At 58.6% G+C, this 12,540-nt stretch overlaps 5 protein-coding genes across 5 annotated transcripts; 3 read left to right on the forward strand and 2 right to left on the reverse strand.

Moving 5' to 3' along the window:
• Nucleotides 1–61: 61 nt before the first annotated feature.
• Nucleotides 62–1,099, reverse strand: THITE_2110654 (uncharacterized protein). Its single transcript, XM_003650769.1, has one exon. It carries the CDS (start codon nt 744–746, stop codon nt 111–113), a length of 636 nt encoding a protein of 211 aa, XP_003650817.1. The 5' UTR covers nt 747–1,099; the 3' UTR covers nt 62–110.
• An 882-nt stretch (nt 1,100–1,981) lies between these two features.
• Nucleotides 1,982–5,073, forward strand: THITE_2110656 (uncharacterized protein). Its single transcript, XM_003650770.1, has 2 exons — nt 1,982–2,735; nt 2,791–5,073. Exons 1-2 carry the CDS (start codon nt 2,340–2,342, stop codon nt 5,017–5,019), a joined length of 2,625 nt encoding a protein of 874 aa, XP_003650818.1. The 5' UTR covers nt 1,982–2,339; the 3' UTR covers nt 5,020–5,073.
• Nucleotides 5,074–5,503: 430 nt separating this feature from the next.
• Nucleotides 5,504–7,478, reverse strand: THITE_2110657 (uncharacterized protein). Its single transcript, XM_003650771.1, has one exon. It carries the CDS (start codon nt 7,004–7,006, stop codon nt 5,642–5,644), a length of 1,365 nt encoding a protein of 454 aa, XP_003650819.1. The 5' UTR covers nt 7,007–7,478; the 3' UTR covers nt 5,504–5,641.
• Nucleotides 7,479–8,698: 1,220 nt separating this feature from the next.
• On the forward strand, nt 8,699–9,480 carry THITE_2142386 (uncharacterized protein; the record flags this gene model as incomplete). The annotated part of the gene is made up of 3 exons (XM_003650772.1): nt 8,699–8,747; nt 8,816–9,092; nt 9,165–9,480. The coding sequence occupies 3 exons, from the start codon at nt 8,699–8,701 to the stop codon at nt 9,478–9,480; spliced, it is 642 nt and encodes a 213-aa protein (XP_003650820.1).
• A 731-nt stretch (nt 9,481–10,211) lies between these two features.
• On the forward strand, nt 10,212–12,385 carry THITE_2142370 (uncharacterized protein; the record flags this gene model as incomplete). The annotated part of the gene is made up of 8 exons (XM_003650773.1): nt 10,212–10,225; nt 10,369–10,443; nt 10,599–10,922; nt 11,015–11,098; nt 11,165–11,290; nt 11,391–11,820; nt 11,882–12,019; nt 12,092–12,385. 8 exons carry the CDS (start codon nt 10,212–10,214, stop codon nt 12,383–12,385), a joined length of 1,485 nt encoding a protein of 494 aa, XP_003650821.1.
• Between the last annotated feature and the right edge of the window lie 155 nt (nt 12,386–12,540).

Consider the following 12,540-nt stretch of genomic DNA (forward strand, 5'->3'; position numbering starts at 1 on the left):
ATCCTTCCCATAGAATCGACGCCATCAGCGCTTGACTTAGCACAGAAAGAAAAGACCGTGGCAGAGATACATACCAGCGCAGGTATTATCCGGCCGGGTGCAGTGATCGATCACCCAGAGCGCCCCATACGCCACGTCGTAGCTGAGTCGACAATCAAGTCAGCAACCATCTGTCCTCGGCCATGTCTCGGTATGTTCAGCCAAAGGTATGAAAAGACTTGCCAGGTGGATACCGTCCAATTGCCGGACTGACTGAAGACAGCAATCTCGGAGCTCCCACTCTTGCAATAGCTATTGCCGTCGAGAACGCGCGACGCCCCGCACTTGGTGCTTCTGGGAAGGTTGAGCAGGAGGTGGAAGCACGCGATTATTTCGGTAGCGTTGGCATATGCGTCTTCGCTCGGCCCGCAGCGGGGCTCATACCGCCGGTTCAGAGTCGGGTTGCGGGCAAGTAGCGCTGCGTGTTGTGTAAGCAAAGGCCAGGTCAGTCGGAAAGCTTTGGGCTCGGTTATCGAGAAAAGTGAACAAAAGGGAAGGAGGGGCGCAAAAGGTTCAGCTAGGTTAACAACCTCACCTTTGACGTCGGGCATTGGTCGCGTATAGAGGTCGGCGGAGGTCAGGTTGAGCTCGGCGAGTGACGGTAACCCGGGACCGGGAATCACTTCTGGATACTGTTCCGGAGCAGCAAGGGCCGCATGGAAAAGCCCGAGCCCGAGGAAGAGAAGCGCGAGGAGAAATCTGGTCATTGTGAAGCCGGGGAGAAACTTGAGCTGGGGGGGCCCTCTACTCGCGAACGACAAGTGCAGGAGTCCGCTGAGCAAGTCTCATTGTCGGTTGATCTGGGTGTGCCTAAGTCTTTAAGAACTCGACAGCATGGGGCGACGAGGAAGGGGGCATGGCTGGAACTAGGGTTACCGGCTTAAGAAACCGCAAACATCGCTTTCTCCTCTGCCGTTGTGGAATTTGAGAGCCTTTGAATGTTACCAACGGGGCGTCAAACAATAGCAAACTAGCAAACAGGGCGTAAGTGTCAGGTAGTAGGACGGTGGTTCTACATGCTTCAGTACAGACCTCTCGCTAGGGCTTGGAAACAGAGAAGAAAAAGAAAGGAGAAGAAGAAGACCACTACATCGAAGAGCAAAGCTCGCTCCAAGGGCGAGACGCATGCCCGCATCGGCGAGCACCATGTGCGGGTCTAGCTGCGTTGTCAACAGTCAGCTATGTCAGATCTATGGCAAGCCGCGGTGTATCCTTGATGTCTCTACTCCGTACTTGCTGAGTACCGTAGAGTTAAGGAGAGTCTGACTACTCCTCGAGCGGCTTTCTTTGTTTTGCTATCTGTGACTTGACTCTCCCTTATTTACTTATTTTTTTCTTTTTATTTTTTTTCTCTTTTTTCTTCTCTTTTTCCTTTTTTCCCCTCTTTATTATTATTTTCCTTTTCTACTATTTTTCTTCTTTTATTTTCTTTTTATTATTATTATCTCTCTCTCTTTTCTTTTTTTTTTTACCTTTTTTTTTTTTCCTTTTCCTTTTCCTTTAACCCATCTCTTGATCTCTTTTCTTCTGTCAACCGATCCAGGGCCAGCGCACCAGAGCCCGCGCGCCAGAAGCGGTTAGTCACCTTCCCAATCGGCTATAACCACAGTTGGTTTAGGGGGTTCAGCCAGTCCAGTGCATTACAACCGGGACACCTCCATATCTCGCCACACACCAGACAGCCACCACGTAACCTGTCCAACGTGCATTCCCCGTGGAGTTCAATCACTTGCTCTTGGAGTGCTGCATCTGGCGCCGTGAGTTAGGGAAGCTGCGCATGATTGCGTTGCTCGCGACTGGCAATTGTTGGATGGCGTGAGACGTTCTGGCCCCGCACCGAAATCCGCACTGGAATCCACCTCCCCCAAACCTGGAATCTCCCGCGGTATCCGGCCCTCGCAGCAGCCTCGCAGCACGCACCAACCGACCTCCCTTGGCGCGGCTCTTGGGCAAGTGCTGCTTTGGAGCATCACAATCCGGAAGCTCGCACTGAAAACCAGAGGGCCCGCTGACTTTACCGGTACGCCAACGAGATCGATTATTGAGACGATTGCCGTTTTGCGCGCAAACTCACTGTCCGCCCTCCGTTGGTCTGGCGAGCCGTGGGCAGGTCCCGCCCGGCCTCCCTTACGTCACCGACATATCGCCAGATCAGATCTGCAACCTCCTTCGAAAGCACCATCTTCGCCATCGACGCCGTACTCGTCGTTTACCGTCACGACCCGACTCGACCCGACCCGACCCGACCGTCGACTGCGAGCTAGAGGTGCCCCAGGGAGGCAGCGAGGCGTGTCGCAACCATGGGAAATGCAAGCACAAAGGAGTCGCGCAGCGGGGATGCCAGCCATCGTGCCCACCACTCGGGGGCCCCTGTCGCCCACGAAACCGGTGGCGGTGCATCCCTGCAGCCCGAGAGGTCATCGGGTCGTAGACACCGAGCTAGCCGAGGCGATCTGGGAGGTATTTTGGGATTGGGATCAGGCGGAGGCTCGAGCTCGCAACCAGAACCGCCTTACGAACGTCGCGAGACCAAGCAGGAGAGGGAGGCCCGGAGGCTCGAGAGGGAGCGGCTTGCGAGGATCGCCGAGAGAGAGCGGAGCATGAAGGAAGAACACGTTGATGGCGGGTATCTCGTGACTATGGGAATCTACACCAGTCCAGAGGACTTTAACAAGCAGATTGTCCGACAACTCCAGGTGAGTGTGCCCAGCGCCGGCAGAGCACTCGGCAGGACTTAACTTTTGTTCCCAGATTGAGCGCAAGCTGGCCCCCTTCTGGCGAGGGCTGAATGACTTCAGCGACCAATGGACCGAACCTCAGATCATTGCGGCTGCCCGCGGGTTGCCCATCCCCCCTGCCGACCAGACGCCTTCTGAAGAGCTCATTCCGCGGCCGCCCCCAGCAAGGTCACGCGAGGAGACGGCACCCGACCTGGACAGCCTTACGGTCCCGATCGGCGACCGTTCGCCGTCCGCCACTTCTGAGCCTGGCACATCCAATCCAGCCTCGGCGCTCTCATCGCCCGTCTCCAGTCAACACCCGAGAGCGAGCTCTCCTTTCAGGCCACGCGGAAAAGCCATTGCTTCTGTCTTCGGCGCGAGCTCCCGGAATGGGTCCACAACCGAGATCGCTCCGCGCGAAGTGCAATTACCGCATGATCCGTTCGTCAACGGACAGCCTCTCGAGGTCTTCCTGTACAAGGACGCCACCGAGTGTCCCATTTGTTTCATGTCGTACCCACCCTATCTCAACCATACCCGATGTTGCGATCAACCAATCTGCAGCGAATGCTTTGTCCAGATCAAGCGGCCAGACCCGCACTTCCCAGAGGGACACAACGAAAACGACCCGAATCACAACCCCGAAGAGGCCGCTGGACTCTTAGTCTCGGAACCCGCCTGTTGCCCATACTGCACGCAACCCGATTTTGGCGTCGTCTACGAGCCGCCACCCTTCCGGCGGGGCTTGGCCTACGCCATCTCCCCAACCGCGCTGGGGACCACCAGCACTGCCATGTCCTCGAGCAGCTCGGTAAACTCGGTGAACGCATCCGGAGGACTTGGGTCTCCTTCCAGCGGCACAGGCCGCCGGCGGAATCAGTCTCTTTCTGCCAGCAGCCCGAGCGTCGTCCTGACGGATCGAATCCGGCCCGAGTGGGCAACAAAATTGCAGGCGGCACGGGCCCACCAGGCAAGGAGAGCTGCCGCTGCCACGGCACTGCATGCCGCGGCGTTTCTCATGGGCAATTCTGATAACCGGGCCTTCCGCAGCCGGTTTGGGCGGCGAAACACCGGCGGGTCAGGATCCGCGGCGGCCAACAACGGCGATGGCGAGAACGGAGACAGTGGCTCCGGAACGCCCTCGCAGAGTGGTCCCGATCAGAGCCGCAGAGGAGGGTCCGGTGGCGGTCGCGGGAGCGGACGGACCAACATCGATGACCTCGAGGAAATGATGTTCGCAGAAGCGATCCGCTTGTCACTTGCTGACGAAGAGGAACGGAAGCGCAAGGCGGAGAAAGAGGAGAGGAAAGCGGCCAAAAAGCGTGAGAAGGAGGCGCGGAAGGCGGCAAAGGCGGCTGCGAAACAGGCTGGGCCGTACGAAGGCGCCAGCAGTCGCAGCGGTCAAACCTCGGCCAGCGGGAGCAGCCTGAGCCTGCCTGGTTTAAGTTTTGGGAGGAAGCGAGGGAATAGTGCTGCCAGCAACCTCCGAGTCGAAGCCAGTGTCGCCAGCGCCCTGGCTGCCGGCGACTCCCCGGCCCCGGATTTAAATTACAAAGACAAAGGCAAGGGCGTCGACCGCTCTTTGCAGACAGATAGTACTCTTACGACTGCTGCTGATCCGGCAGTTCCGGGAAGCTCGGCCAATCCTTCAACTTCGCGGCCGACCCCTCACCTTCCAGCTGGACCATCTCATCTCCGCCAGATGAGCAATGCCTCGTCGGTTTCATCATCAGTTCTAGACAGCCAGCACGGCAGCTACAGCTCACCTTCCCACTTGCAAGACCCATGCGGCAGCGGCCTGAGTCTTGGCAGCCGGTCTGGCGCCAGCGAGGATGGGGGCGACCAGGACCGAGATCGGGACCCAAGCGCCAGCACGGAGCCGATGTTCAACTTTAGGAGTCTGGCAGAGGTCGTTGGCGTGAGCCTGGAAGGAAAGGATGCCGGTGGGGCTCCGAGCCAGACCGAGGCCGAGCGGGCAGCTCAAGATTCTGCACACCCCGAGTCTCTCGAAGATGAGAGGGCCAGGATTGATGAGACTGGGAATGCCGGTCTCGCACCTGAGAACAGGACCACAGAGGGGGTGAGGGAGAATAAGCAAGCCGAGCCTCACGATACCGCCGATACGGCGCCAGCCACCTCGAGCCCAATCCCTGAAGTCACAATCACACCCGATACGCCGGCAACGGTTAGCGTCGATGATGATTCGAAGCAGATTGGCGGCGAAGCCGCCGTGGAGCGGGTGGACATGGCCACGCAATAGCGGCACGACAAGCCCTCTTCTCGTCTCCGAACATAGCAGTTGAAGAGCACGACGCTTATGAGAAATGAAGAACGGGCGCGCTGACAACCCTGAAGGAGTTCGGAGCATCTATATCAGAGTCGGTGGGGATCCATAATGACACGGGCGTTCTTTGGCGTTGATAACACGGCCCGGGTATGTCCAAGGGCCGGTACCAAGGGTTACCTTGCCCTGGTGAATGCGGAGGCGGAATCGGAGAGTTAGATTGTTGCTGGCATGAACCTGGGAGCTGTCTGTGATTCTCTCTTTTTCTTCTCTCCCCCACTCTGCCTCTGCCTGCCTACCCCCGACCCCATTTGCATGCATATTTTAACTGGTCATATTCTCCTCCCGTTTGCTTGTCACTAGCCTTGCTCATTGGTCACTTTGGCCGTATCTACGGAGGACGGCTCAGACGCGGCGCCTCGATAACGAGAAGTGGGATTCATAAACAGGAGACAGAACGGAGTCCGGAGCACGATCCTGTTTGGCTGCACTTTGGAGTCCCCTGAGAATGGAGTAGCATTATGACTATCACTAGTAGTAGGACTTGAACGGCGGTGGGAGCGTGAAGCATCTCTCCCAACGTGACCAGCTACTGACGTTACCTGGTGTTCGGTGCGGGGTTTATGGTTTGTCTTGCCTGGTCATAATCAGCAACTATGCCATCGTCGGGGACAACCCCGCGGTCGGCTTCCTGCCTGGTGTTCACCCATCCGGGATGCGGGCTATCCCAAGCATAATCCAACCACGGCCCCAGTGCGGGCCACAAGTCGTTCCGAACCAGGCTGGACACTTTCTCTTGGCGTGGCGTCCTGTAAACCTCGTCCTTGCTCTCTTCCGCTCGCCCGAGGCCTGCAAGGACCTCGCGCCACTCGGCCACCGTCTCTTCGAGTTCGGCCGTGGACGAGACGCCGCAGACGGTGGCGCCAACCTTGCGCGGGCCGGCACCGGTGTCGGGAAGGTCCACGCCGACCCCCGCCAGCGCTCCGAGGCGGGCCCACTCGGCCAGCGACCAGCGTATGGCGACCGACTCCAGACGCTCACCGGCGGCGGCGGCGAGCTCGGCGAGCTTCTTGCAGGCCAGGCGCAGTTCGGGCGGCGAGGGATGCCATGCCGCTAGCGGCGAGGATGTCTCGGCGGCCTCAACGGGGATACCTCTGCTCGTGAGCAGGCCCATGCCGAGAATGCTGGCGTTCAGCACAACGTCCACGCCGGCCCTTTTGAGCCTGGCCAGCGGCGCCCCTTCGCTGCCGCCCTGAACCCCCTCCTCGCCTTTTCCCGCCACCCACGGCAGCCCCAGCGTCCGGTTCTGCACGGTAAGGTGGCCGTAGCTCAGCACGGCGTCCAGCGGCTCGCCCGTCTCGCGGTAGATCATCTCGGCGCGCTCGCACAGCACGTCGACGGGGAAGCCGCTGATGCCGACGTAGCGCACGACGCCGTCCTCGTCGCGCAGCCGGCGCAGCTCCCGCACGGCGGCGAGCACCTCGGCGGGCGAGACGAACTCGACGTCGTGCATGTAGACCAGGTCGAGGTGCGGCGTGTGCAGGCGCCGCAGGCTGCGCAGGACCGAGTAGCGCACCCAGGCGGGCGAGTAGTCGAACTCGTCCGACCCGATGCGGCCGGCCTTGGTGATGAGGAAGAAGCTCGAGCGGGAAACCGGCTTCGGCACTGACTCCGGCTCCAGGCCTGAGGCGGTCTCGGAGCGCGCGGGGGGGTCCATGAGCGCGGCGAGGGCGGTGCCCAGCAGCGTTTCGGAGGGGCCATAGTAGGGGCTGGTGTCGAAGGCGTTGACGCCGAGGGAGAGCGCGCGGGCGACGATGTCGCGGTAGGGCATCGAGTGCGGGTCGTGCACGTATTGGGTGTTGAAGGTCGCCGTGCCGAGGATCAGGGGCGGGAGGACGGCGTGCAGCGGGGGGCGCGCCGCGCGCGCGCGATCGGCCGGGTCGGCTGGATGGGTGTCCGACATGGCGACGGCAAGGGACGGTCAAGCTTCTGGCGTCCACTGCGCCCGCTGATCTCTACCAGGCGTTGCCATGAAAACGGGCCAAGAGCAAGCAAGGAGGGCAAGCTCTCGGGGGGCCGGCAGCTCCGGTTGCCCCGCCCTTGGTGGGGTTGCGACAACCTACCGCGGAGCAGGGCCCGGTAGCAATTGCGTGCTGGGTATTCCTTCTCCTGCGTGTGCATGTTAGGAAGGTAGCAGAACGCTCCAATACTGCCATACTGCAGAGGAAGGTACCCGGTATTTGATTTGTTTGTAGGTAGGTCGTGATGGGCATTGAGAGAGCGAAGCACGAGGCAACCGTCCAGAGCAGGCAATTGTCTGGAATAGTCTCCTTTCCAGCCTGTTCAATGGTCGCGGTGAGTCTTCAGTTGAACAACGATGAGCAAATCATCGCGGGTTAGTTGGGTTAGTTGTGCATTGCGTCCCCCGAACCCGGCTAGCTTGGCCTGAAAAATCTGACTAAGCAATAAGGAAGGTGGGGGGTCGCGCACAGTTCACTGAATGCCTCATCCCACAAACGACGACAGCAGCCAGTGAACCAGCATCCACTTCTTGTCGGCGGCCTTGGTCGGAGTTACTGGTGTGTGACACCCACTGCAGCTCGATCTACACATGACGGCCGTACTTATCCATTGTAGGACATGCATGTGGTTATGTTTGTCATCTGGCTGCCAGGGAAGTTGCGCCTGCGCAGTGTCGGATCTCCTTGGAAGGCAAGATCCAATGGACAACGCCACACGTTCATGGTGTTGTCGCGGTCACTGCAAGCCGGGACGACGACCATTCCTCGTCCTCGAAACTTCAATTTGCATGTCGGCCCCCTCCAATAGATTGGCTGCCCGTTGCACCCTCGGAATCGCTCCCTTGGCAGTGCTATTCGCCCGATTAGGCTAAACGGAGCCATAGTCCAGTTCTTGCTCTGCTCAGGCAAAGTTGAAGAAATCCGTCTAGAGAAGGTTGTTCCTCCACTCTACTGCCATGTGCCCAGGGGGTTCTACTACGCCGATCACCTCCGTCCCGCTCCGCTTAATATCTAGCAACACCCGGCTTCCATAGAAGCGGCCATTTACCGCCATCATATCTACTGCCTTATTTATTTTATTACCCTTCCAATCACCGCTCGGGATCCTCGCTCGTCAACAGCCGCATCGAAATTTCCGCAGGTCCTTCCATGCAGTTCCACCTTCCGCTCTTGTCCTCGCGGAGTCTCTGCGAACATGTCGGACCAACCAGGGCCAAATGAAAGCCGATGACCACATCTTCGCCCTCCTAGCGTGGCGGGGACGTTGCGAGATGACATATGGTTTGCGTCTAAACTCGGAGTATCATGCATTGCGTGGTATCTAAGCTTGCCTCGCCGCCCTTGTTTGAATACCACCTGGTGTACCTGCCGGGGCGGCGACAGTCTTGTCTTATCCCGACCTGGGTCACCCCTTAAGCATGCCTCAAATTGGACGATTGCCATGTTCCATTCCGAGTACGCGGAACTCTGAGTAGCGTACCACAGCTCCAAGGTCCAGGTTACCGCTTCTCTGGCCGGGGCCGACATATATTTTCTCTCACAAGTCCGGACCGCTCTGTCAGGTCCCCTCCCCCCGGCATCCGGTTGCTCGCCCACTCTTGCCACCAGTCGCCCGCCGAACCACAGGTCCCAATATGCATCTTTCTCAGACTGTTGGGCGCGCAGCTGCGCTCCTGGGCCTCGGTGAGCTAGTGGCCGCTCTACGACCGTCTCACGGCTTTGCTTGGCTGACCTGGCTCTCTCCCTCGCAGCCAGGAGACAGTTCCTCGTCGACTCGTCCGCGTTCCAGGATCCGGAGACCGGCTTGAGCTTCGCCTCGTACACCAGCGACCGCAACATCACGTACCGCGTCGCCATCCCTGACCCGATTCCGACAAACACGACCTTCGACATGGTGCTGCAGATCGTGTCGCCAAACGATGTCGGCTGGGCTGGATGGGCTTGGGGAGGCCACATGACATACAACCCTCTCGCCGTGGCCTGGGCCAACGGGACCAACAATGTCGTCGTGTCCTCACGCATCGCCTCGTACGTCGTGTCGTTACCAGGGCTAAACAATGCCAAATACAAGTGCTGACCAGTGAATACCCACTTCCTCAGTGGCTACTTCAGCCCCCCGGCGGATCCCGACGCCAAGTACACCATCTTCAAGACAGGGACGCACCTGAACGCCACCCACTGGCAGGTCACGGCCAAGTGCACCGGCTGCTCGAGGTGGGGCGACGAGGACACCGGCTACACCGACTTCGATCCAACGAACCAGCCCACCTTGGCCTATGCCTATTCCAACACGCCTGTTGACCACCCCGAGGATGAGGCCTCGACTTTCAGCATCCATGACAGCCTGGGACACCCGGTGTATGACCTGAGCGTGGCCAAGAATGCCGACTTCGCCGCCAAGCTGGAAAGGCTGTAATATCAAGGCGAAATGAAGCTCGCTCCGCTGGCTGGACAATACCAGTGTACATAGGTAGCTTTCCTACGCACCAATGCGCGCATTCGGCTCCTTGTGGTAGTTGGGCAAGAAGATTACACACACTAGAGGACACAATAGGCTAGGAAAGGCCGCCGGATGCCTTGCAACTGCCTCATAAGTATGGAATGTCGCGTAGTCTAGTCTGTTGACTTTCGCCGCCGGACGCTTGAAGCCTAGCCGGAAACTTATGAGAAGCCAGACGGACGTCATCGCCTTCATACCCCGAGAAGGCGCTGGGGAAGCGGGAGGGGTTTCCCGCAAACGGGTTCTGGCCAGTTTTGGTCAGTTGTGGCTATGGACACACAACTCTCTCCCAACGTAGTAATTAGCTATCCACGGTGCGGTCCTCGGTTTTTCCTTTGATTCCGAGACCATGAGAGTAGCATCGAAGGACAATGGAACGCACAGGGATGTGAAGCAGCTTGGTTAACAGCTGAAATGAAAAGACTCATCGACTAAACCGTCTTCCTGTGTAACCCAAAGCGCCCTTCTTTGGTTACCCAATGGGGTGTCGAGCCATGTTGCATCAATGCGCCTCCGGCACTTGAACTGACAACCGCCTCGTGACTCCAATGCCACCTGTCTGCGCGGGGTCTGAACTCCGAGTCCTCTACTGGTAGGCTGCATGGGGTGCCAGGCCTCTGGCCTTCGCACAAGCCACAGCTGTCCTCATGTGGGATCCCGGGTCTTATCCATTGCGAAGGCGAGGCGAGTCACCTCACTCGTTCCTTAACCTTCGCCATCAAGTTCCACTGCAGCGCGGTGATCTCAAACTAGCGAGCGAATCCACCCTTTCTTCACAGGTCCTCGATCAGGAATGATGGGAAGCCCGGGTTTCTCAAAAGCCGCCCGGCGGCTACATTGTTTTTGTTTGATTTTGGCCCTCGGGTCTTTTGTCTGGGGGTGAGCAAATCATTTTCTTCCGTGAGATCCAGAGTCACCAAAAACCTGAAGGGTCCCTGGTGATGGGGAGAAAATGCCGGGCGAGACCTGAACACGGCCAGTTTCACTCAGGCTTTGTAATTGTCCCCCAGAGCACTAACGGCATGGCTGCTCAGCTACAACGTCGGCGTCCTCGCCTCAGTTCTTGCCCATCCGGGATTCAAGGACACGCTCGAGGAACTGGATGCGCCGCAAAGCGGCCTCATCACCGCCATATACTACCTCGGCTCGTGGCTAAGCTATGTGTTCCTCGCGCATCCGCTCGCCGACCGGTTTGGCCGCCGCTATGCTGCTGTGGCGGGTATGTCGGTGACATGCATCGGCCAGGCATTGCAAGTTGGCGCCTCCAGGCCGTCGGCCTTCGCCATGGTCATTGCTGGTCGCATCATTGGCGGTTTGGGCTCCGCAATCATCTCGACAAGCGTCCCGCTCTACCAAAGGTGAGCACTGCCGCGCTCAGGCCACAAGATTGTTGCGAATGTGCTGCTGCCGCGGATCCGAGCGGGTGCTGATTTCTATAACCCCCTTACAGTGAGGTGGCTCCGCCGAGACAACGCGGTAGACTCGTCGTCATGAACCATATCGGCTTCGTCGCGGGCTTAGCATCCGGTTTCTGGTCTGTCGCATTCAAAAGTTCCTCCGGCCAGAGGCTGTAGGGGGCTTCACGCTGACTGGCCGACAGGGTTGGCTATGCTATGACTTTCTGGAACGACGAGCGCGGCCAGTCTGCCGGATGGCGCTGTTCCCTGGCCGTCTCGTTCATCCCCGCCTTCTTCTTCCTCATCGCCCTTCCGTTTATGCATGAATCGTAAGAACACACGTGTCGCGGACCACCTAGACGTCCTCAAGCTGCTCTTCTCCCTCCTCCGCGCGTCGCTGCAAATGCTAACGGCCACCGCCTTGCCCAGGCCTCGTTGGCTCGTAGAACATGGCAAACCTGAGAAAGCTCTCAAGACGCTGCAGTTCTACCGTGAGGGTTACTACACACCCGAGGAGATCAAAACCGAGCTTGCCGAGATCGAGCGCTCCGTTGACACCTTTAAGGTCTCCGGCCTCACCTGGCTATCGTTGCTTACCGACCGAAGCCTCTTCGCTCGCATGTGGCGGGCGGCTGTTCTGCAATTTATGGCGCAAATGTGCGGAGCCACGGCTATGAAGTATTACCTACCAACTCTCTTCAAAGCCTTGGGCCTGGGATACCGTCTTTCTTTGCTCGCTGGCGGCATCGAAAGCACCCTCAAGATAGGATGCACGGTGATAGAGATGCTCATAATCGACAAAGTCGGCCGGAGGCTTACCCTGGCCGCTGGTGCGGCAGTCATGGCTTTCGCACTGATGGTGAGAGGATCTTCAAGACACCGTGGTTGCTCTGATGAGGCTCACTCACGCCCATATTCAGATCAATGGCGCTTTGCCGCTCGCGTACCCGAATAACACGAACAGGGCAGCTGACTACATCTGCATCATCTTCATATTCGTCTACTCGCTCGGCTACAGCTTGGGCTTTGGCCCCGCAGCCTGGGTGTATGGCTCTGAGGTATGAACCCCAGAACAATGATGGGTCTAGTTGCTCGCCCGCCTAAGGTAGAGAGATGGCTCACGTTGGCAGATCTTCCCCACCGCCGTGCGTGCTCGGGGGCTCAGCCTGGCCGCTTCCGGCGGTGCTATCGGTTCCATTGTTGTCGCCCAGATATGGCCAGTGGGCATCGCGAATCTTGGGTCCAAGGTCTATTTCTTCTTCATGGCTGTCAACCTGGTGTGTGTGCCAATCATCTACCTGCTATATCCTGAGACCAAGGGACGCCCCCTGGAGGACATGGATGTGCTCTTTGGAGGGAGCCCGGGGAGCTCCGCTGAGAACCTTTTGGGCGAGCAAGGGGACCACGCACGGTCCCGGGTGTGAGATGTTGGGACTGAATAGCTTTCGACATGCCCAGCTGTGCAGGATAGTAGCATCTCCTTGCCGGGTTTCTTATGAATGCTGATTTGTTGTGAAGCTGACGCGTGGCGAAGCCTGAGTATTCCGAGGTCCCATGGTAAATGGCCTGTTGTTTTGTT

This window comes from Thermothielavioides terrestris, chromosome 1, assembly GCF_000226115.1.
Source record: "Thermothielavioides terrestris NRRL 8126 chromosome 1, complete sequence".
NCBI lineage: Eukaryota > Fungi > Ascomycota > Sordariomycetes > Sordariales > Chaetomiaceae > Thermothielavioides > Thermothielavioides terrestris.

What these genes read in the sequence shown, in the direction of transcription:
- THITE_2110654 (XM_003650769.1), bottom strand. Translation starts at nt 746, where the DNA reads ATGACCAGATTTCTCCTCGCGCTTCTCTTCCTCGGGCTCGGGCTTTTC.
- THITE_2110656 (XM_003650770.1), top strand. Translation starts at nt 2,340, where the DNA reads ATGGGAAATGCAAGCACAAAGGAGTCGCGCAGCGGGGATGCCAGCCAT. An exon ending in AGATTGTCCGACAACTCCAG is followed by an intron (nt 2,736 to 2,790) that starts GTGAGTGTGCCC and finishes TTTTGTTCCCAG; the next exon opens with ATTGAGCGCAAGCTGGCCCC.
- THITE_2110657 (XM_003650771.1), bottom strand. Translation starts at nt 7,006, where the DNA reads ATGTCGGACACCCATCCAGCCGACCCGGCCGATCGCGCGCGCGCGGCG.